We start from the raw sequence: 25,041 nt of genomic DNA on the forward strand, positions 1-25,041 counted from the left end.
AAAATATAGACGGACAACAAGCTGAGTCGCTAATTCTTTTTGAATAGCAAAATTCAATCTACGAAAAACTACATTCCTAGACCTTGGCGTCACGACATTACAATGCATTACCTTTTGAACTCTTTTCAAAAGGTTTACAGCCTCTGGTGCTAGAAATCCAAAAGTGTTGAAAGCAAACGGTATAAAAACGTGTTGATTGTCGGAACATGTTTTCTCATGTTTGGCCATTTTGCTTGAAGCAACTTTGGGAGCTGCCCGTCCCATAGTAAAATCTTCAACCCCTAGTCCCACAAGTGGGGAAACTCCAGTCAAATCTACACAAGCATGTAATTAACAAATAGCCATAGATCATAGATATAAGATTATAAAATATATATTTACATTATTAAAAACGATCATGACACGTATCTTTTAGGATTACGAAGACAAAACGGTTAGAGAGCAGATCACATGAGAGGGATGATTATCCTCATCACCATTTAGCGTGTCGGAGAGTTAGGTTTTACCTTATATTAAAACGTCTGATGGAATAACGTTTATATAACTAAACGGATAAGGATAGTGATCTCTCATTGGACTTAATTGAACGACACAATTCATCACAAGCTATAGACTTTTGCTTAGTAAGTTTAAACTATATTGAGATATCGCATATATTAGGCAGAAGTCGGAGTTTAAACTTCGGACACTTTACTTATTCACTTTTAAGGTAAATTTTTTAGCTACTAATTAAGTCACTAGACAAAAAAAAAATAACTGTATTGAGATGAAAATATAAGAAAGTTGATTGAAGGTGACTTCACATTTTGAGAGAAGAATTACTATTAACTCGCTATTGTTTGGGAGTTGTAGCTTGTAACTAAATTTTTTGTTTTGTTTTACTTCTAGTAACTAGAATAGTGAGACAGTAATTAGAGATCAGAATATGTTAAATAAGGTACACTAAATCACAAACAAATTCTGCATGAAAATTGTTCTTTATTATGTGTATATGTCAAGAAAACAATCATGCTTGTATTTGTTGCGATTGTGTTTTAAGAATGAGTGAATAGTTCCCATTAGGAAAAGAATGTTAAAAGGTGATCAATTAATCTAATGCCTTAAGGTTTTGGGTGGAGATGTGGTGTCTTCCTCTCTTGTGGTCTTGGAGCATTGACCCATTGTTTCTCCAAAACTTTCCTGGATTTCCTCAACAAGTGGTATCAGAGCCGTGGTTCGGCTTGGTGGGGGAGCGAGAGTGAATCATGATATTTGATCAACGGATGTGAGAACTAACACTTGGGGTAAGATTATTGGGTTTCAAGTGTGAGTAGTTAAGTCCACATCGACTATGTAGGGGAAGAATAAGTGATCTATTAACCTAATGTCTTAAGGTTTTGGGTGGACATGTGGTGTCTTCCTCTCTTGTGGTCCTAAAACATTGGCCCATTGTTTCTCTCGAATTTCTCCGGACTCCTCCGACGGTATTTGGGATCAAATATTTGAGATTTGAACAAGGCTCAACATCTCAGAGTATAGGAAAACCTGAGACAATAAACATTAATTCTATAACTTTTTTTTTCTTAAGGAAACTCTATTACAAAACTCACTAGAGCCTAGAATTATTCACCTACATGGTAAATTCTTTTTTTCTTTTTCAAGTATCCGAGACTAGGTATTCCATTCTTAAATTTTATTAATGAGATGCCTAAAATTCGAACTCTGACCTTTATATATATATATATATAAAAAGGGGGGATTCTTTAATGTCATACTTTTTTTCTTCCTACTTTACATGCAATGTTAAATGTACCATGTTCTACCAACTAATCATAAATTAAATACACATGAAAATTCTCTCTATTTAAAATTTAAAGTCCACTTTTTAGTATAATGATACAATATTAGTTACTCATTACTTAAAGTGACACTCATAACACCTAAGTGTTCTCCTTAAAGGATCAAATACAACATGCAATTAAACTTTGAATTAATTAATTAATGTGCCAAAGATTATCCCTCACTTAAGCCAAGTGGAAATTTGAAGGAAGATAGTAAGGATTGATAAATATGTGATTGAGAAGGAAATTTAATCAGAAAGTTTGGTGCAAGAGAGCGTGCAAATCCTAGAGGATGTTGGTGATGTAGCAACAGAAATTAAATTAAATTAAATTTTTCAGACAGTTACCAACCTCCAAACTTTATCTTTTCATACTCTTTATAAAGTCCCCTCAATTCAATAACGGTTACATACTTACACATTAATTCCACTTAAACATGGAGAGAGCAAACACTAAATCTTCTTTGAAGGTTGGAGTGCTTAATTTTCATTTTTAAGGTTTATTGTTTATGATTCATCTTAGTTAATTAATTAGTACTATATCCTAATTGTTTCATTTTTTTATTTTGTTTTGCATTTTCCATGGTGAAAAGTTTGTCAAGAACACTTCACCTTCTTCATCTCAATGGAGTAGTACTGATTCTAAAGGAATGGTGAGATGCATATATAACTTTTTCATACCCTCTCAAATAATCCTTAAAGCCACTCTTTTTTTGTTATGTTTCATGATTCATCTTAAGGTTACAAGTTAGAGAATAACGTTGATCGACCATCGCTTTATATTTTTTACACTGTCAACTTATCACAAATTATACTTAGTATGAATTTTAAGTTAGATATGATGAAAGTAAAAATAAAGTAGTGTTGATCGGATGATTATAATTGACTGACGGTATAATTTTTTTTAGGTATATATAAATTAATTCCTAGAAGTTATGAACAAAAGCATCATCTTCTTAATGACATTTAATTAAATGAGATTACTTGGATGTGTTTTTAAGCAACACAACACATCTTGCATACTTACACTAAGATGGTAATACAACCTTTGTTTTGAAACAAGCACACCTATATTGTGTATGGGACAACTTGCATTGTTACCTTTTACCTCTAATCAATACATGCATACGATTTTTATTTTTTTGTGTGTGCCATTACTCAATGTATCATTATCATTACTCCAACACACGCATATATGTGAAATGATAATTTACATATATAAAATCTATTTTTAGAAATCCATGCATATGTGTGATATGTAAAAAGTATGACTAACCCATTTTACCTTTTCAAAAGTTGTCTACATTCCACCTAACAAGTTTATCCATGCAACTTTCTACTTGTCACATTTCTTTAATTAAATCATACTTAACTAAACTACATGTATATCTTTAAAATTAGTTAAATGCATTATGCTACAATCACTAAGATCTTTTTCAAAAAGAAAAAAAAATAATCTTTGATTCATGAACTATACCACCTAAAAAAATTAATGGCATATTTTATGCATTACAGAAGTAATAATACGAACAAACACCAAAACTTTCATAAGCATAATTAACCCTCCAAGTGCTATGTACTCCAAATTCTTTTCTTTTTTTTTTTGTTTACTTTGTTTTCCAATGTCATATTTTCTCTAAGTGATGATTTACTTCTTTAAATAGAAAGAGAAATTTTTATTTGTTCTAGTCTTACAAGGTTTTAGTATGTCTTACTTTATATAGTTGTTATAGGCATCCACACTTAATTTTTCACTCAATTATTTCTTCAAGTGCATATGGACCCCACAATGATCACATTAACACTTTTTGCTTCTTGTTTTACTTTATAACATAATGATGATAATAATGCTTTAACACTCCTTTTTCTGTTTTTCTAGTCATTTTAATTGGTTTATAGAAAAAATCTTCCACCTTATTATACATGAATGATGATTGCCAACTAAATATACATAATTGAATATTTTCACAGACAAAAGATGTACTCAAAGACAAGTTTTATGACAAGTCTAAGGTAAATAAATGCATGGCACACTTACAAATTAGTATATTAATGATCAATTTGCTGTTTCAAATTTTGTTGAGCAATTTTTGTGTTTGTTTTAGGCTTCAAGAAAATCTCCTACGAAAGAAAATAATAAACCACAAGAAGCTTCAAGAAAATCTCCTACAAAAGAAAATACTAAACCACAAGAATTCAAACTCCACACACAAGAAAGAGCTGTTAAACGTGCAATATTCAACTATGAAGTAAGATATATAGTGAATGATCAATGTTGAAGTTAGTATTATAATTTTCATTTATTGATAAATGTGGTTTTGCTTAGGTGACAACAAAATTATATCTCATGGAGTTGAGAAAGAGACAAGAAGAGAAGTTGATGAAGGTATTAGGCACATAATAATTATATTAATGAAGATGAAGATATATAATATATGATACTAATTATGATAATGACCAATAATATATTATAGATACTAATTAATTAATTTAATATGAACAGATGATTGAAGAGGAAGAGATACGTTTGCTAAGGAAGGAAATGGTTCCAAGAGCTCAATTGATGCCTTATTTTGATAAGCCATTTTCCCCACAAAGGTAAATAACAAAGAATGAATAGTATTAAGATATATCTCTATTAGCTCATTAGAAAGATTTTAAGTAGCTAACTAATAGGAAAGGTCCCATCCAAACAGGCAGCTCGGTTTGGTGAACTAGGGAACACTAAAAAAAATTAATCTCGAGGTACTCGGTTTGGGACCCGGCACCGAGAAGTAATATGACATTATGACAATTTTTTCGAAAAGTAATATCTTGAAATGAAATAGAAGTATTTCATATTTTTAAAAATTAATATCTTGAAATCGAATAGAATTATTTCATGTTTGGGCTGCTCCGGTTCAAGCATATGCAGTCGAAGCTCATGCTTTAGGCCCAACATTAAAAAAAAAAACTTACTTCTAATTTTAGTAAAATATTGTGATTAACTTGATCAAACATTTGAGTTACAGATCAAACAGAACAGTTGCAAGAGAATCATGCATACACATGCTGACTAGCAAATGCTGGAGCTGCACTTCTGGCAATGGATTCTATAACATGCACCAATGTGGTCATCAAGCTCTTAACAATCCCATTAAATAGAAGCTTTTAATATGGTTGTGTGAAGAAGCCTTTTATTTGCATGCATGTTGTACATTTTCCATGCCATAGAGAGAAAAAGTTGAGAGTTTTTGTACCATAGCCTAGATCCACTTAATTAGACGGATCTTTTATTATGTAATCTTTGTCACAAATAATAAAAATGAATCGTGCTTTGATAAAGGATCTTTGACATATCAATATTCAATACCATGCCTTATCACTTGGATATATTAGAATATGTTTATTTATTTAAATATTAATCAACATTTTTTTTTTGAAACTAGTTATTACAAATAAATATATGTTTTTTTTTTCTTTCTATTTTTTCCTATTCACTCAAAAATAAAGATGACAAATAAAATATCATTATCTTAAATAAATTAAATTAAAATAAGATAAATTAAATAAAGGATATTTTATAATTAAAATAAAAAATATTTTATCATCTTGAATATAATTACGTTGGTATGGACATTGCAATATCTAGGGATCGGATTTAAACTCAAATTTTCTCACTTATTTAAAAGATAAAAATTCTAGCCACTAGACTAGTTAAAAAAAAAAATTGTCAAGCTATGCATAGTATAATTATTATTTTTTTTAACAGCGAAACTATATATATATATATATATATATATATATATATATATATATATATATATATATAATACATACTGTACTTGCCTAAATAGAATTACTCACAAAATGGGTCAGCACTCAGAATCTATAGTCTTACTAGTTCTATACCATTTCCAAAAAGTTATCTAATTATATACACTCAAAAGGATTAACACAACATTTATAAAATAAACATGGCACACTAATCTTTATTTGTCAAAAGTCACTTCCTTGAAATGAATTTGATGCTTTCCACAATCTTGTACGATACTCTAATTAATTCTAAAATGTAAGATTTTTTTAAAGAGAACAAGTGTGTAGATAAAATTGTTTCTCTTGGCTTCAAGATAATGAACTGATTCGGATGGGTTTTACTCCTTTGTGCATTTTGTATTCAATTGTAATAGATTAGAATCTACTTAATTCATATTTTGTTGATTTTAATAGTTGTCAAAAAAAATAAAAAATTGTTGTTGTTGTTTAGTACTCTTTTTCTAATAAGATTTTTATTGAGACAGATGTTGAATCTCCTTGATTAAGTTGGCTTAGGTTTTGGTATAGTCCTCGCAATTTCTTTTGTCATCCTACTGGTTACTTGCGCGTCCTACATCTTTCCCTTTTTACTCTTTCGCTACTTAAGTAGCGGACGTTATAAAAATGAAAATTTCTAAAAAATATCGTCCGCTACTTAAGTAGCGGACGTTATAAAGGTAGGGTGTTTTGGGGGGTGTCCGCTACTTAAGTAGCGGATGAGAATATTTTGGTAAATTCGTAGGGCACGCGCCAGAATGAGTAGAGTGGCAAAAGGAGATCTTCTTCTCAACAGCTAGCTAGTTAGTAAGCCCAACTAGGTGTGGTTTGATGAATTCTCTGTCTCTATTTGCAACCTCTCTGATTTGATGGTGGGATCTGCTCAATAATATTTATAGTTTTCATTCAAAAAAGGGTTACTTTTGAAGCAATAACATCCAAACATAACCAATTTACTCAAAAATGACTCTTACTAAATAAATATCGCAAAATCTTCAAGTTCATCTCAAATTATTATTTTTTTGTCAAGAAGTTTGGTGACTAAAATTTCATTTTTAAACTACATAAGTAAAGTATCAGAGTTCGAATTCCGACCCTACATATATTATTTAATATGCTTATCAATCGAGCTAAGTTCATGGTACGTTGATATCAAATTATGTATATCAAACAATAATTTGAGTTGCATAAAAAAAAAATCAATTATACATGAACAAGATTTCTCAAGTAGAACTTGTACACAAAAAAACAAGTCTCATATATTTTTAATTTTGTTGTAGGCCTTCATATTTGTTAGACCGAGCCTAAGCATAAATCATCTTCTAATGCATATTGATGTTTTCTCTTCCCACCCCATGAATCTTTTATCCCCCTTGAATTTCCAATTTTGCCCTTGAAAAAACTTCGGTTCGTAGAAACCGAAGTTTTTTTTTGCCTTGAAAACAAATTTCGGTTTCTAAAAACCGAAATTTACTCTGAATTTGCACTAGAAAAAATTCGGTTTCTGCGAACCGAATTTTTCTGCAAGGGCAAAATTGGAATGCATATTTGGTTTCAACTTTCAATGGTACTATTCTCAACCCTTTTAACCTTTTTCTATTTTATCCACATCTATGCAAAATGAGACATCAAATATGTTATAAGGGGAACATAGAAATCAACAATGAATTGATTAGAGCATAATTATCGGCAATATATGCCGTTCCTACAGCAGGTGCATGTCAGATAAAAAATAATAATTTATGTTTGACAACGTTGATAAAGCAAAAACGTCCTTCTGCAGAGAAACGCTCTTTAACCTGTCATATATATATATATATATATATCATGCTATTGTTATTTATTTTTTCTCTTTCAAATGGTCTTTAACATGAAGACCAACATATATAAATGAAATATGGTGGGGTCATATGGACCCATTTTAAAGTTTTTGATGGGTTGTATGGATATTTAGAAAATATAGTTGAGTTGTTTAAATAATTGAAAAATATAAAATAATATAAAAAATTAAGTGGGGTCCATTTAAAGAACCTAAGTGAGTATTATGGATGTGTATGCTCTTAAAGTTATAAAACAAATTAAAACAGATAGGTGGTCAGGGTTCGATCTCTATTCATACGTATGAAAAAATTTCAATTAAAAAAACTCAACTTGTATGTCTTATATGTTCTATATGATACCCAAACAATTAGAGGAATGTAATTATTATTTTTTGGATTAATCTAATATGGTATTTTTTTTTGTTTTTTTTTTTAATCTAATAATATGGTATTTTACATAGACCATATCTGCGATCTTCCCTATTTCACGGAATGATATTTTCAAGTATGATAGAGACGTACTCCCTCCAGAGGCGGCTTAGACGTATATGCGGGGTGTGCGACGGCATAGGGCCTTAAAATTTTGAGTGCCTCAACTCAAAATTTTGAGGTCCTATAATATTACTTATTTATTATTTATACTTATAAAATATCAGATGTATATTAATAGATTAATTTTTAGGTCCTAAAATAAAAGTTATATATTGTTAATGTTCATAGATATCATATGAGTATCAATATATTAGTTATGTATACTCGTAAATATAGTTCTAGTCCATTTTAATCTAATGCATAAAATTTAATCTTAGATTATGATGTTCCATTTTAATCTTTGCATAAAATTTTCACGTTATATACAAAGATAATTATTTTGTATTTCATGTTCCATTTAATGCAAGATTTAATATTGATAATTTATATGTTTCCAAGAATGTTTTTTTTTAATATTATATGCAATTTAAATCGATAATTTTTTAATTTTTATTTATTTATTAAAGGGCCACTTTTATATTTTGCACAAAGCCTCCTAAAACTCGGAGACGCCCCTGACTCCCTCCATCCCTTAATATAAGCCCTCATTGGGGTTTTTCACGCATATTAAGAAAAATTGGTAGTGTAATAAATGTGTATTTTTTGGGTATTATAATTACTAAATTGTCCTAGGTGAAAAGATGTATTTGTAGTTGACTTTTCGAATTTCAATGTAAAGTGGGATATGTTTGGAAAAGTAATAATAAATATGTCTAGGGAATTGAAAAGAGACTTAGACCATCTCCAATGGTGTAGTACCTATTAGGTACTCATGGTACTTATTAGGTACTACCATTGGAGCATAACACATTTTAGTACCTAATAGGTACCACTTTTAATATAAGAACTCTCTCTTCTTTTTATGGGACCCACTTTATTTAATATATTCAAAAAAAATTAATTTAGCAATATTATTTTAAATTAAATTTCAAATTTTAATGATGTGGAGTTATTGATGGGACCCATTTTAGAACTTTTTAAGAAATGCTCCATTGGAGGGGTTGAGTACCTATTAGGTACTATTATTAAAAAAATAATAAATTGATGATGTGTCTATGTGGGACCATTTAAGTACTCAAAAATGGAGTGCTCCATTATGGATGCTCTTATATTTAGGGACAAATTTTATCTTTGAAAGGGTGATTATAATTAGGGACAGAGAGAGTAGTTGGAAGACAAAGTAGGAGGCCCAACCCTTATTTAAAAGTTAGTAGATGTAGCTCTTATTGAAATTTCTCAAATAAATAAATAAAAATAGTACCGTCAAATTAACAATTGATTGGTGTTCAAATAGGAAAAGAGGTTTCGATTATTTAAATAAGTGGTCACAAATTTGATCTTTAATTATCTCTTGCATGCTGAAAAAAATCCGTAAAAATAGAAGTAGTAGTTTATGTGACCTATTGGAAATTAGATTACACTCATTAAATATGAGACAAGACAAATGAGATTGAGTCTAGTAGAAGTGTTATACTCATACGCAACGTGACGAATCAAAATTCAAATCACTCCTAATAGAAATATAGTTGTCACATGACCAAAAAAAAATAAAAATAAATATAGTTGTCAAATTATATGGTCTCTTAAAACTTGGTTTCAACTCACGTACATAGGAGTTGGAAAGAATTCATTGCTAAAACAAAATTTTGGTCACAAACATAATTGATAAAAAGTACAATAGTGTGAGATTCTAGGATTTTTTTAGTCTCGGGTTAGAAATTATGAGGAATTATGGTGTGATGTGAGTGTGAGTTTAAGATTATACCTCCACTTGTTAGCAAATCATCAGTCTTTGAAGCATGTATATACTTATAAAGCGGGGAAGTACCCTTATTAGATATGTACTCGGTACCGATACGATTATGTTACTTCTCAGGTTCTCTATTCCTTCTAATTATTTTGTTGCGAGTGAAACTTGTGACTTTATCATTTTAAGTTTCTTTGTTGTTGTAGTCAAACATAATCCGACTGTGGTTTTTCAATGGACCGAACTCGCCTGCAATAAACCGCTTGAGGCAGCACTATTAGTCCTGTCAAACCGCTGGCCCGTTTGAAACCATTCCTTTTCGGTTTTATGGGTGCGGCTTTTTCGGGTTGCACCCGTTTGCAAGACTTTGTCCACCCCTACATCCTACCTTTTAGGAATTTCTTCCAAGTTGCAGCCCCTACATGGGCCACACAAATTGCTGCTCCAAATTGTAGGACACCATGATACAGACATTGTATTGTATACTACAGATGAATGAAATAAAATACTGTTCTCATCTATATGCCAAGGAAAAACCCTTCCCAAGAATGGCACCCACCACACCACTTCTCTACTACACCTCTTCAACAGCTTTAAACAGAGCCTTCACCTCACCTCTGTTTTCACTCTGTCAAGTACTCAACTATCATAACAAAGGACCTCCACAAATTATCCTTGATTATTTCTTAACAAAGCAAAATAATTCATCTAGTTTATGATTAAAAGTTTCGTATTGGATATGAAATGACTTGAACATGAGTTTATAAGTAGAAGCAATTTTTACCTTAAAAATCGATTTTGCTGAATTTAGTTAAACCCAACCAAATTTTTTAACATAGTATCAGAATCTCTTCAAAATCTGTTGGACCACCTCTTTCCATTATCAGACCACCTGACTCATGTAGTCCAATAATATGAATTGAGACGTCAAATAAATATTATATAGGAGATTTAGAATTCGAACCCTAATACTAACAAATTTCTCATTACCTAACAAATTAGTTACTAATATTTTAGCAAATTAAAAAACAACTATAGGGTGGTGGAAACAACAAACCAATTGAGATTTATTAAATCAAACATAGTTGAGAATGTTTCATGAAAGTGACTGGTGCACTACAAATTAAAATTAAATGGGGTATACATTTGGATATCAATCAAATATAAAAGCAATCTTTAGGATCATGCTAGGTACTACATGATGCATCAATTTTGACTACTAGTATATCAAACATATATCCCTTGAATGATACTCTAAAACATTTTCTGTGATTCAGCTTTGGAAAAAGACAAAATGCATGAAAAATGTATAATATTCAAATATATGCTTGTTGATTTATATAGCCATTTTTTTTATGAGAGCTTTTATATAAGCAAGTTGAACACCTATTGAAATCTATATTCTTATATGAATCTGTTAACATGTCACGAATTTTGGAAGTGGGTGAAACTCTTATTTTGGAAGTGGTTTCTAGGTAAAAATCATGGTTCCCCCTGTTATTTTTATGAGTGGGGTATTCACCCTACTTTATGCTGGAATCGATAGAGTTTGTTGGAGTGTCATGTTGGAACTTGATATGGGCCAAGAGGATTGGAGGCACTCTTTTACTTTGTCATACCGTGGTTGACCCTAGTCTCTTGTCCAGAGGGATTTTTTCTTCTAGTGGTGCTTATAAGGGGGACTTTTGTTTGGTGGTGGTTTGTCTCCTTATTTCTTTGTATTTTTATTTTTATGTTTTGATGGAGTGTACTTCTGGTACCTCTTTATTTTTCCGAACTTTCTTTTGTATCATTTTCGTTTATTCATATTTATATATTATATATTTGCCATTAAAAAAAAAACATGTCACGAATTTCATTAAATTTGCTACAAATGAGTAACTCTAGCATTTTCAGATGAATAAATAGTTTAAAGACTTTGAGCCCGGTAAGTACTTATTAGTCCATATTTAATACGGTTAAAATATGTTTCTATCAATATAAAATTACTAAATTTTATTTTTTGTCCATATAAAAAAATGGCTTTTTTGGTATACAAAATTATTATGCATGTAATTTTAGTTTCTACCGTTAAACTAATGTGTATTTTTGAATGATTATTTTACATACATGTTTAGAATAATATAAAAAGCTCCTCGAAAAAAAAGAAACTCAAAATTCGATTTCTAAGTCGAAATTTTTTTACTTTTATCTTTATATTTTGAAATTTTAAAAATTCATATTTAATTCATACAATTATACTACCCTCTCCGTTTCAAATTGCTTGTCGTTTTGATAATTTAAGGTTATATTTTGTCTATTATACCCTCATGTAAATTCCAAATATTTAGGAGTAGTTGTTGAAACCGAAAAAGATTTAATATATATTTGAAAAACTAAAATTTTTATTTTTATTTTTTTGGTACATAACATATTAAATTTATTGGAAAGAGAAAGTGTGTGCAAAAAAAAAGAAATTTATTGGCAATTAAAATAAGGGTATAATAGAAAAATAAGGTGCAAAAGCACACTTTTTTAATTTCTTGTTTTTTTTTTCTAAAATGACAAGTAATTTGAAATGGAGGGAGTATATAATAGCAAATTTATTGAATCCATATAAAATTATTTGTCAATTATTTTATGAAAAATCTTAAACTCTTGCTTAATAATTTTATTGTAGAAGTGATAAGTGATTGGACTACTGACCAACTCTTTGAATTTGCATCTTTGACCTAATCCCTTGTGGCTGTGTGTGAGATATGAAATGCCATTTATATCTTGCCAAAAACTTCAAACACCAATTTTTCAATCACTACTAGAGGAAATTTCAAATCAACTTTATACTACAATAAACACCTTTTGACATTGTTTCCCTCATTACATTTATGCATTTTTGGTATAAACTATAATTATAAATATAAACTATCAACCCTTACTAATATTATAGTACAAAATTTCAACAGATACATGTTTGAAATTGCGATGAGTTTGACCGAATCGTGGTATACAACTTAAGCATTGACAAAAAGTCAAAGTTTAGTGTTTCAGTAAAATCACGATGTTGTTGTGACTTCGTTAAACTCATTGTGATCTCAAACATGCACTAAGTGAGCCAGTGAGCCAGTGAGCCAGGTTTCGCTCAAATTCAACCTTTGGTCCTAATAATGGTAATGGAGCCTCTACCCCTGGTTTGAATCCTAGTAAGTGCTGCCACTTTTTTTCCTGAAATACCATAACCACTATTTGAAATGCATGGTTGAATCACAGAATCTTCTATAGCCACAGGGTGTGGAATTGGCTTTGATGGACTCATCATCATTTGTTGATTTATATCTTTAATTGTTGTTTCCCCTTCAACTCCTCCAGGTTTCACCAACTCAAATGGATAAGCTATTTTCTTCCAATGTCCTCCTAATTAATTACATCAAAACAAAATGGTACAAAAGGATATATTTGAGTCATGAAATAGCTATAAAGAATTAACTTAGTTAGAACATACATTCACGACATTAATACTGACACATTGACATTAGTAATAATTTTTTTAAAAAAAAAAATTAAATATAACTATATGTATCTGTGTCAGATTTGGACACGGTGTCAATGTTACATAGTTAAACTGAAGGGGAAAAAACATGAAATGCATAATGAAGTAAATATTTTAGTGTTAAGAATGTTGTACTTAAAATTGAAGCATCATTTTCATGTGATTCTTGAGATGCACAACTTCTTTGAGGTGAATCAGTTTTTACTGCAGCTGCATGGGTATCATTTTGTGATGATGATAGGTTCCTAGTGCTGAAATTTTTATGATCTGTAAAGACATAATTTGCAGTGTCAGTAATGACTATGTTGTACTTAATTTCATATCTAACCAAAATTAGAAATAAATTGGTAAGGTATAGTTAAAATGTTAGGTTGGTCATTTATTGCAAATTCTGAACTCCTTATATATCTGCAGAATCAGTAAACAAGGTAAAGAGGGGGAAAAAAAAAAGTTAGCACTAGATTATTTTTTACTGAATATTATACATCAAAGAAAGATAAACGGATAATAAGCTGAGTCGCTAATCCTTTTCGAATGGACAAATCAATCATCTTAAAAACAACAAAGAAATGATTTCCAAAATCTAACAAGACAAGATTGAAAGATGAAAGTGATGCAAGGGTATATTATATTGTTATACCTTGAAGTAATTGGGCTGCTTTGGAAGAAAATGATGGAATTAGATGTTCTTGACCAACTAAGCATTGCTTTTTCTGTAATTAATTAAATATGTTATCAATTTTCAAAGTATTTGACAATAAAAAAATTAGGGAATAACAATTGAGTGTCTCACGTCAAAAAAAACAAAACAATTGAGTGTCTATTTAAAATCACGGTGAAACTGTAATTTTGTTAAAACTCTAAAGTATAGTGTTTACAAACATCAAGGTGGTACATCATGATTTTGACAAACTCGTTGTCGATTCCAATATGTGATGAACAAAAATGTAAAGGACATGAAACCATGCATGATTAACCTTTTGATCTTGAGAGTAAGATGGTAAATTATGTTGCTTGCACCAAATATCCCAACCAGTGATTGCATCTTCAAGATATCCACTGGATGTATCAGATGCAAACCAAGACTCATCTGTAGAAAAACCATAGAGACAAAATAAGCATACAAAGTGCATGATCGAAATCACGGTGAATACTGAATATGACACGTAATTTTGTTGAAGTATAATTTTTCTACAAATCACGGTGACACACTATGATTCTGTCAGATTCATTATCGATCTGAATATAGACCTAGATCACAAACAAGTAGAATTACCTAGTGATCACAAGTGTCAACTACTAGTATATTCTTGGAAACAAGAAAATTTAAAAAAAAAAATTGCAAATGAAAAGGATAGCATAATACCAAGAGACAAATCTGAATGAGTGATTCCAATGTCCAATTCCATGGAGGGAAGGAAATGAGAAAACTTGCAATTGTGAGTGATATGAATCAGTGATGAATCTTTCTAGTACAGAATTAATGGAAGTTTCATATAAGTGAACAAAAAGTCTACTGTTTTTCACTAAATTATTGTTATGGGCCCCTTCTAAACTCTCTGAAAATACCCACCTACCTAACCTTACATTTGTCAATGTGACCAAAAAATATTAAATTGGCTACGTTAATTAGAGTGTTGATTATGTAATGTTATTAGCAATTAATAATTTTTTTTGTCTGATATTATTGAGGAAGGTCCTTAATTTAGTCATGAATATTAAATAAAAACTTTAATTTTGGATTACCTTATGCGGATTATGCTGCTTTTTATGGGGTGGATGCTTGAATAGGATCAACAATGTGACATCATATAAGATCAAATATAATGTACCTAGAGAAAGAAGGGAAAAAAAAAATGTCACTTGATTTCAATATCTCTTAACATGTTTCTTTAATTTATTTTTTTCCTCTTTTCTTTTTTTGGGTTACTATGATTTTAGCGTGAAGTTTCCCACCTTGTATGCTTCACAGTTTCATCAACGAAGATTAGCATCACTTTCTGTTTTTCTACATCACTACATATCTTTTTCTACATAACTTTCATATGGTAGTATAGATTTTCAAAGCATGCGTGACTAGAGTACTATTTTATTTTCCTTATTGGTTTTGTTTTTTATTTTGTCAAATAAAAATGTTTACTCTTGTTCTTGTAACGTGATAAGGACTAGTGAAGCTACCGAATACTTTGGCTTTTGTACTTTTTCATATTTCAACCTTATTTTTGTTTCTTTTACACTTTTTTTTTTGTTTACAATAGTTTACCATTGTAGATGAATTTATCTCTCAATTAACCAATTGAAGGAATTACAAACTTGGAGAAACTTGGTGATTTGTGCATGATGTGTTATTTAAGTGGTTAGAGCTTGATTTTGTGACCATGGTGACAAAGTTCAAATTCCTTTGGATTAGATGTAAACTGGTGAGCAACAAATAAATGAGAAGACTCATATATCTAATGAGTTAAGATTTTTGGTGAAAATGTGGTTTCCAATCTCATTAATTTGTATGGTTTCTCTTAGTCTAATATAAGTGATGATCATCCATCGGAGTTTTAATCCTTAGAGTTGATATTTTGCGTCGCGTTTATTTTTTCCTTGTTCAAAATAACCAAAAAGGTCTCAAAACTTATTTGAAACCGTCCTAACTCAATTTAACGATTGAGATATTTTACTGTGTGTAAATGCGTGATTCCCTTACTGCAGAGAATATGGATTCTAAAGAGTTCTCCTAAGAGGAGATTAAATTGGCTAGTAAATGATTCAATTCAGCAGTTCAGTGCTGCTAATAGGGTCATTGGTCAAAGTATTTTGGGATTGTGTAAGGGAATATTGCCAGAGAGTGGTGAGATTTTGTTCGTTTTTGCCTTCATGACAAATGGTAGTCTAGATAAGCATCATGCAAGAGTCAAGAATGGCTCTACCATGGTCTCATAGGACCAAAATTTTGTTAGGTGTGTCAATTATTTTGACCTATTAGCATCATGAGTGTGAAAGCACATGATTCATAGAGACATTAAGAGTTAAGACTAGTAATTAATATTGGATGAAATTTTGGGTAAGCACCAGTATATGTTTGGGGTTTGTTTGTTAAAAGTCTTACATGATTCTGAAATTATCTGAATATATGTTTATAAGTAAGGGCAATTTTTACTGTAGAAGTCATTTTGGTAGGGTTGAATTAAACCCAACACCCAATTCTAAGAAGTTCGATTGGGTCAATTTTGATAAACAAAGAATATATTAGCATAATTTAAACAAAATGCTCAAATGGTAAATAATTCATTATGCATAAATAAAGTAAATCATGCTTATAAAGCATAAATATTAAAACATGATTCTGTTTTTCTTGTAATCACTCAGCAAGAGAATGATAGAAATGGTTTAACTCAATTAATAAGTACTTAATTACTTCCATTCCAAGCTTACTCTAGCAAACACCATTCATCTTATCATTCAGCTTCTTCCTCTCCAACACAAACTTCTTCCAAACAGCAGTGATTTCTCTCTGAGTCTCCAAAGCACTCTTTTTAGTAGCCACAACTTGACCATTATTTTTCACAACTTCTTCACTAATTGTAACATTACTAGTGCTACTTATCAACCTTATCCTCGCCGCTAGTGTATCAAGCTCGTGTAACACTTTCTCGACATCAGCCACAAGGCGCTCTGCTAAAGTCCTCGAGAAATCCTCCCTTATGACAACACGTAAAACGGTTATGTGTTGTGCATCCGGGGGCATGCTGTATGCCGGAACAATCCATCCGAAGCGCCTCAATAAGTCGGAGATTTGGAATTCATCAAAGTTTGTGTGGTCCTTCAATGTGAAAGCTACTAGAGGAACACCATCGTCTTTCGACACAATGTTGAATCGTCCCATTTTCTCGAGCCCCTCTTTCAATACTATCATGTTGTCTCTACAATTTTCCATCACATTTTTATACCCCTGCAACAAGTTAATGTAAATGATTAGTACATTATCTAGTTTTGAAGTGTTTTGCAAAAAAAAAAAAAAAAAAAAAAAAAGATGAATCTTTGAAAAAAATTATGATGATTGTGTAAAAGGGTATGTTTGGTTTGTCTTAATACCTCATAACCAAGGCGAATTAGTTGGTAGTATTGAGCAATGACTTGGCTAGAACCTGCATTGGATAGTTTAGTGAAAGAATTTAGTATATACACTCATTTATAAATTAATAAATTGTTAAGGTAATTAAAGCGAGATTTGGATTCGTTACACTTAGAATAGCTAGATCGTCTCATCAAAATATCAGACGACTCATATTTCAACTAGGTATTTTGAATTTGGTTTACAAAGTTGAATATAAGTCGTCTGATCTTAATCTAATAGTTTAATTGTGCGACAATGCTAAATATTAAATGATTATTGTTTCAATTATGTGTTACCTTTGGAGAAATTGAGGGTAAAGGTAGGTTGATCAGCTCCTAGATAGTTGATGTGAAAGATGAGTTCCTCAGGCAAGTCTTCCTTGCTTCTCCAAACAGCCCAACCGATTCCGGCATAGACAAGACCATACTTGTGACCACTAACATTGATGCTCTTCACTAGCGGTAAGCGAAAATCCCACACAAGCTCCGGATAAATAAACGGGGCAATGAAGCCGCCACTAGCTGCATCAACATGAATAGGAGTATCCCATCTACCAAAAGAATTTCACAAATTAGTTCCTCAAGTCTAAAATGAAATGCGACGTTTATTTCTGATGTTTTATGTTTTCATTTTTACTAATAAAAATAAACATCAAATAAGATATTATCGAAGTTTTTGAAGGTTTATTCTTCGATGTGCAACATACCCGGTTTCCTTATTTTTTTCAACTAGGAGATCATTTAAGGTTTTAACATCTTCAAACTCTCCATTTAATGTGGAACCAAGGATAGCAGCAACACAAATGGTGTTCTCATCCACCAAATCTACAGCCTTTTTAGGGTCCATTACATAGTATCCTTCATTTAGTTTCACCTCTTTCAATTCCACCTCAAAGTACCTTGCAAATTTCTCCCAACAAACCTTCACATGAAAATAATTGAAGCTCATAAACAATGGAATAACACCAACAATATAAAAAAATAAGTGCTTTGTATACATTTTGATTACACATCCCTGAACTAAAAAAAATTGTAATTAGGTCCTTCAATTTATTAGTAGTTAATTTGTAATTAGGTTCTTAAAATACTTCCTCCGGTCCTTATAAAAAGGATAGGATGTAGCATTTTTTATAATGACTCAGTGGTTCGACCAATGAACCTGTGACCCAGTGTGCTCATCGGTTCGATGACCGGTCCAATTTTTAAAACACCGTAGAAACCTGTTTGAAAATTTCTCAATTAACTTAACAGCAGAAACTATAACTGCATGCAAAAGAAAATTATAGGGATAAAAACATAACATTTTTTTATAAAACAAAATTTAGTAATTTTATAGGGACGAAAAATATATTAAGTATTATATGTATGTATGTACCTGGACATTGGCTCCGGTGACAATGTTGGGCTTGTCAAAAGGCTTTCCCTCTTGTTTCCTTTTGTTCTGCCACTTTCTTTTGAAAGCCAATCCAGCTAACATTATAGCTTCTGATGAGCCAACAGTGCCAACACCAACTGCAGCCTCATTTTCTTCAAGTGGTGCATTGAAAAGATGAGCTATCATGTTAACACACCGATTCTGCATACATGTGAATACAAGTCAGAAGCAATTACTAGTGTCATTCAGTCAATATTTTATAATTGGTCATGAATTTTTCATGGTTTAGTAAAAAAAAAAAAATTATTTTGCGGCAAATACTAACTAGTGCTCCCGAGACACTAGTTAAGACAGCAAAAATAGAAATATGTTGTTGATTTCAATTTTAATGTAAAGTTACTTCTTTTAATTTTCTTAACTAGTGCTCTCGGGGAGTAGTTAACAAGATCTTTTATACTTCTATTTAATGTTATATTTTACTTTCGATTTACAATGACATAGGTGCAAAATTTTCACCGTCATTAGGTATAATTAATTTCTGTTAAGGAACTATGTGGCACATGAAGTAGGTTTTTCTCTCTTAGATAAATTTTTGGGTACCCAGAAGTAAAAAAATCCAACCTATGGTTATTTATTTAAGATGTTAAAAACTCTTATCACTTAAACCAAATTATTTTTAGTTATGGACACTCTATTTTCAATATTCACTTTCTTTTTTTTTGAAAAAAATCATATGGGTGTCACTATTTTATGTATGTAGTGTCTATTTTCAAAAGGGTAGAGTGAACATTAAAAAGAGAATGTTTAGTCTTACAAAATATATTTTTTAAAAATTACATGATTTTTATTTAAAAATTTAAAAAGATTAATCCTGTTGGTTTTTTTTGTATAACCCTGTGAATTTTAAAGAAGTCAGTTCTAGTAATCCAGAATTCGGTCGCAAAAGAATCTGATAGTTCAGAGTTCGACCGCAATGTAAGTAAAATCTAACTAAAAATTATTTTTACTATATATCGTATTTGGATTCTCCTAAACCATTTATTTTATTTATTTAAAAAAACCATTTATTTTATAAGGAACTTATTAACCACTTAATTTTAATGTCTTAGTTAACCATGTTAGTTATTTTTTAAAAAATGCTACCTAGTATCCATAACTCTTTTTTTGTTCAGATAAACGAAATAACAGAGTCATTACAAACATAAGTCAAGAAACAGAATTCGAACTGATCGTGTCACTTAACATTGTTTATCAATTAAGTTAGAATTTGTAGAAAATAACCTTATATTGTATTTTATAGAACTTGTTTTAGTCAAAAAGAGAAAAATAGTAGTCAAGTCAAAAAGAGAAAAAGTTGTTTTATAAGGATACTTTTAATTAGTTTGACTGGAATCTGATGATGACCGGTAGTTTTATGTCAATTAACGTGTTAAATGCAGTTTGAAAATTCATACACATAAAAAAAGATTTCCGGTTTCAAAGGGAATCCACTCTCCAAATTTATACGGTGTATATACAATTTTATTTTGAGTTTAATTGATAATCACGGACGGTGTAAAATAGTTTTGCACTATCATTCAATAAACAACCATCATTTTGTCATGTCATATCAAAAAAGTGAGGTGATGATGTGGTGGAAAACATGATTGATATTGATTGACGGTGTAAAATTATTTTACACCGTTGGTGTATATAAATTAAATCCTTTTATTTTTAAACTATTATTATTCTTTTTCTATTCAGGTTATAGAAATAAAAAAAAAAATTAATATGCTTTTATACAATTTTATTTTATTTTTTAACTATTATAATTTTTTCAACAACACAGGCTTGGGCCACCATCACAATCTCGTCGATCAATGTTCCGAATCGATTGACGGACCGACACAATCTGTTTCACATCAGACCGAGACACATCGTCGGTCCTCATCCTCTCCCTCCCGACAATTTCATGCACGACTCTCTTTTCAAAGTCCCCTTTTCAAAAATTGTCATGTATAAGAATCGAACTCACATCTCTCATATCGTTTCCTTTCAAAAAAAAACTATTATTATTTTTTTTTATTCATGCCCATAATTTTTTAACTATTATTATTATTATAGAAATAATTATAAAGTATATTTTTATACAGTATTGAATACCTTTGTCAAGTTTTTAGTTGTTAAAATAATTGAAATGATTGTGGGGGGAGGCTTGGGCCCCTGGATTTGATGTCTCTTGGCTGGTTTTGTTACTTTACCTCGTTCTTTTCAAACCCAATAACTTATTATGTCGTTCCCTTTTTATTTTTTAATTTTAGACTTAACTATACATTTGATCTCTTACGGTATATTCTAGATTTTAATTTGATCCTTTCCGTTTAAAAAATATCAATTTGGTCTCTTACGTTTATTTTAGGTTTCAAGTTAGTTCTTTCCGTCAATTTTGTCACATGTGGCAGCCAAATTGCATATGTGGACAGACACTTGGACACACTGACACGTGTACTGTTCAAACGGTGTTAGTGACAAAACTAACGGAAATGACTAACTTGATACTTAAAGTAAACATGAGGGATCAAATTAATACTTTTTAAACGTAAAGACCCAAATTAAAACTTAAAATAAATGTAAGGAATCAAATGTGTAATCACAATAGTGTTGCTCCACTTTATCCTTTTTATTGTCAATAAAAGGAGCCAAAGCAAATTAGAAACCACTAAAAATATTAAGCAAATTAGAAACCTCTAGAAATATTAAAAAATAAATACAAATCAAATCTTCTAAGATAGTTGTAGATGTAGAAAATTTGGAATCAAATTAAACATTTTTAAATATGTTGTTGAGAAATACTTGATCAAAGTATTTGAAACACTCACATTATCTTCAATCACTCCAATAGTACGTCAAGAGAGAATCCCAATAGTGTGTTCTGCTTTTATTGAGATTTCATTTAATGGATGTCTTATTTGAAAAAGAATATTTTTAAAAATGAATGTCTTATTTTAAAAAAAGTGTTATTTTACTTCTAAATTAATATTACATGTATCGTCTTCGTAGATATAACTCAGTTAGCATAGACGATATATAGAGACTGAAGTTCGAACTTTATATATTTTGTCAAATAAAAAATAAATTTCTAGTCGCTAAAATTACTCGCTCAATAGGTTGATTCATTAAATGTAGGGAATCTCTAGTTAATGGAAAAGCACTAAGGCATTTAATATAGTTATCAAATTTAGAAAATGTCCAAAAAAACAAACAAGCAATTGGTTTAAATGTTTAATTAATAATCATATCTCTATACCTAACACACAACTTGTGTTTATTTTTTAAGAGATATTTTATAGGGTCATGGTGCACGATTTGTGATTTAATATTATTTTAAAAAATTAAATAATTAGTCAAAAGAAAAACAAATTAACAAAGAATCAAAATTCAAAACCAAATAAATTGTTTCTATTAAAAAAAAACGTAAAGAAAATAGCTTTGGTCAAAAAAGAAACGGAAAAAGTAAAATATACCTGAAGTTCAGTAGTGACAGGGTATTCATCCATGTCAACATAGTTCTTGTTGATGGAAGCCATAATAAGCTTATCACACTCAGGCTCCATCCAAGTTGTTACAAAAGATGCTAGATTCAATCTAGGATTTCCATCCAACATCAATTCATCGTTTATTATTTGGTATGCCGCTTCCTTCGGTATCGACTCCTCCGGCATCTTGAATCTTGCATGTGTGAAAAAACTTTAAATTAATTATCAAGATCATAGATATGTGTAAAACATTATATTATTTATGATTTTATTAATCAAGATATCATACATACATGAACATAAACATAAACATTTTTTGTTGACAAGATCAATTAACATAAATTTATGTAGGAGAGTTTAAGGATGTTACCTAGGAAGTGAAGTTCTAACATAGCGAGAAGCAAAGGTTGAATGAACAGAAACATCGGATTCGGAGGATGTTTTTGAGAGAACCATGGTGGAGAAAGAATTAAAGAAAGGTGTTTGTATGTTTTTGTGTTGGGTGGATCGTTGAAACTTGAAATTGATCTGAGGACCTATGCAATTTATAAATATAGTGATAATCAGTGTGAAACAGGTTTATAATTTAATAATTTAATAATATTATAATAATAATAATAATAATAATAATAATAATAATAATAATAATAATAATAATAATAATAATAATAGTAATATTTTAAAGGGCCAATCAAACACAAGTCTGTCTATGTAAAGTCCAAAACTCCATTATCAAAAAAAGAGGGAACAAAAGGTCCGGTTTTATTTTTGTGTATAAATTGGTATCTGTGTGCAACTGTAAAAAAATGAATTTTTAACACTATCACATGTTTAAGTCATAAACCAAATTCAGAGCATTGCTTAAGATATAAAAACTCGTCTTATTTCATCTAAACATTATTGACTAGTCTAAAATTGGTTCTAGTCTTGTTGATTTTTGAAATGGCAAACCCGATTTTTGTTAATTTTTGTTATAGAAATGAGAATTAAATTTGATATTACTTCAATTTTTTAACTCTTTCACCTTAACAGTGAAATGATGACATGATATTAAATTATTAAATGACATGTACTTATATATTGTAAAAAAAAAATGAAACATACTTATTATTTAGTAATCTTTTATATTATAAGCTTGTATACACAAGTAAATCTTAAACCCTAATTTGTTTTCACTGTTTTCCCTTCATTTTATCTTGCAATTTTTATTAAAAAATAACACAATTTTATCTTGATTAGGATTCGAACCCACAACCCTTCAATGCAAGGCAATATTTCCAACCACTATGGCAAGTATAACAATTGTAATTAAAATTATGTACAATAATTGATAAGCACCATCAATTTTAAAAGTATATCATATCAAAATTATTGTTGACTATATTATTCATCACGGAATATTTTTATGTCTTTCCTGATCAATGTTTTTTTTTCTACCGGATCATAAATTTAGAGAATAATTATCATGTGAGATTTAGAAAGTTATTATCACGTGTGATTTGGAAAGTTATTATCAAACTCAATTCTGCTAAATCAAATTTTTTTTTTGCAATACAACCAAACACAACCATAGTCATGTCACTAATCTCATTCATTATTTTGATTTTAACATTGCAGATTTAATATTAACCGATGATCAATTAATACAATATGCACTAGCAGAAATTGAGATGATGTTACGTAGTTGTGGGAAGAGTTTAAAAGAATATCCTCTAATGCCTAGAGCAGACACATTATTAGTTCTTGATATACAAAATAGTTTAATACACGACAAATTGAATTATAACAGAAAATCATTAGCTGAGGAACATATTAGATTGATGTCAACTATCACTTCAGTGCAACGTAAAGTATATTGACACAATCATGACAAGAGTTAACGAAAACAAACCTGGTGTGTTTTTTCTTTATGGTTATGGCGGTACAGAGAGGACATTTATCTAGAGGGTCATGTCAGCCGCATTACGCTCAAAAGGTGAGATAGTTTTAACATTTGCCTCAAGTGGGATCGCTGCATTGCTTATACCTGGCGGTAGAACAACACATTCAAGGTTTTGTATTCCTCTAAATGTTGACGAGTTTTCAACATGTACCATAGTTTCTAAAAGCCATTTGGCGCTATTAATACAAAAAACAAAGCTCATTATATGGGATGAAGCACCAATGATGCACAAACACTGTTTCGAAGCTGTTGATTGAACTTTAAAATATATTCTCAAGTCTGTTGATGAAAAAAATAAACATGTTCCCTTCGGTGGAAAAGTTGTTGTTTTTGGCAGAGGTTTTAGATAAATTCTACCAGTAATACCCAAAGGTACAAGGCCAGAAGTTGTTTATGCTACTACTAATTCTTCGATTCTTTGAAATTTTTGTGAAGTTTTAACATTGAGTACATGAGGGTTCTCGGTGGTGCTTCGACTGCAGACGTTGAACAAAGAAGATTGTTTTTTGAATGGGTTTTGGGTGTTGGCGATGGAGAAATTGGAGATGACAACGACGATGATTTAGAACTTGACATTCCATCAGATTTATTGATTCCAAATTCAGGTGATCCGCTTGCTTCTATCGTTGAAAGCATCTATCCTCAACTTTTATAAGACATGAACGATATAAGGTATTTCCAAAATAGAGCTATACTAGCTCCTAAAAATTCATTAGTCGACACAATAAATGATTCATGGTGAAGAAAAAACATATTTGAGTTAGGATACTCCACTCACACAAAATGTAGACGGTCAAACAGTGGATGATGTTCATACTCCCAAATTTTTTAACATGATTTCTACGCCATGACTTCCAAATCACAAGT

General features: G+C 30.4%; 2 protein-coding genes and 1 pseudogene across 3 annotated transcripts; 1 reads left to right on the forward strand and 2 right to left on the reverse strand.

The window, feature by feature from the left end:
• Window positions 1-2,229: 2,229 nt before the first annotated feature.
• LOC123916191 lies at window positions 2,230-5,042 on the forward strand. 2 transcript variants are annotated; one of them, XM_045967578.1, is made up of 7 exons: window positions 2,230-2,289; window positions 2,413-2,472; window positions 3,791-3,832; window positions 3,925-4,068; window positions 4,146-4,205; window positions 4,323-4,417; window positions 4,831-5,042. In XM_045967578.1, the coding sequence occupies exons 1-7, from the start codon at window positions 2,257-2,259 to the stop codon at window positions 4,961-4,963; spliced, it is 567 nt and encodes a 188-aa protein (XP_045823534.1). In that variant the 5' UTR covers window positions 2,230-2,256; the 3' UTR covers window positions 4,964-5,042. The 2 variants fall into 2 exon arrangements, with proteins under 2 accessions (XP_045823534.1, XP_045823535.1); XM_045967579.1 differs by having other exon boundaries at window positions 3,970-4,068.
• Window positions 5,043-12,477: 7,435 nt separating this feature from the next.
• Window positions 12,478-14,829, reverse strand: LOC123913523 (annotated as a pseudogene).
• Window positions 14,830-16,503: 1,674 nt separating this feature from the next.
• On the reverse strand, window positions 16,504-22,801 carry LOC123913522 (glutamate decarboxylase 1-like). Its single transcript, XM_045964294.1, has 7 exons — window positions 22,603-22,801; window positions 22,221-22,425; window positions 18,718-18,918; window positions 18,050-18,264; window positions 17,640-17,893; window positions 17,322-17,374; window positions 16,504-17,178 (listed from the first exon to the last, which is right to left on the reverse strand). Exons 1-7 carry the CDS (start codon window positions 22,686-22,688, stop codon window positions 16,663-16,665), a joined length of 1,530 nt encoding a protein of 509 aa, XP_045820250.1. The 5' UTR covers window positions 22,689-22,801; the 3' UTR covers window positions 16,504-16,662.
• Window positions 22,802-25,041: the final 2,240 nt, after the last annotated feature.

The sequence above is a fragment of the Trifolium pratense genome, linkage group LG3 (genome assembly GCF_020283565.1).
Source record: "Trifolium pratense cultivar HEN17-A07 linkage group LG3, ARS_RC_1.1, whole genome shotgun sequence".
Classification (NCBI taxonomy): domain Eukaryota; kingdom Viridiplantae; phylum Streptophyta; class Magnoliopsida; order Fabales; family Fabaceae; genus Trifolium; species Trifolium pratense.

Coding starts and splice junctions, on each gene's coding strand:
- LOC123916191 (XM_045967578.1), top strand. CDS start 2,257: ATGGAGAGAGCAAACACTAAATCTTCTTTGAAG. Junction 2,473..3,790: donor GTACTGATTCTAAAGGAATG/GTGAGATGCATA, acceptor ATATTTTCACAG/ACAAAAGATGTACTCAAAGA. Junction 4,418..4,830: donor AAGCCATTTTCCCCACAAAG/GTAAATAACAAA, acceptor TTTGAGTTACAG/ATCAAACAGAACAGTTGCAA.
- LOC123913522 (XM_045964294.1), bottom strand. CDS start 22,688: ATGGTTCTCTCAAAAACATCCTCCGAATCCGATGTTTCTGTTCATTCA. Junction 18,265..18,717: donor TCACCGGAGCCAATGTCCAG/GTACATACATAC, acceptor TTTCATGTGAAG/GTTTGTTGGGAGAAATTTGC. Junction 17,894..18,049: donor GAAAAAAATAAGGAAACCGG/GTATGTTGCACA, acceptor TTCTTTTGGTAG/ATGGGATACTCCTATTCATG.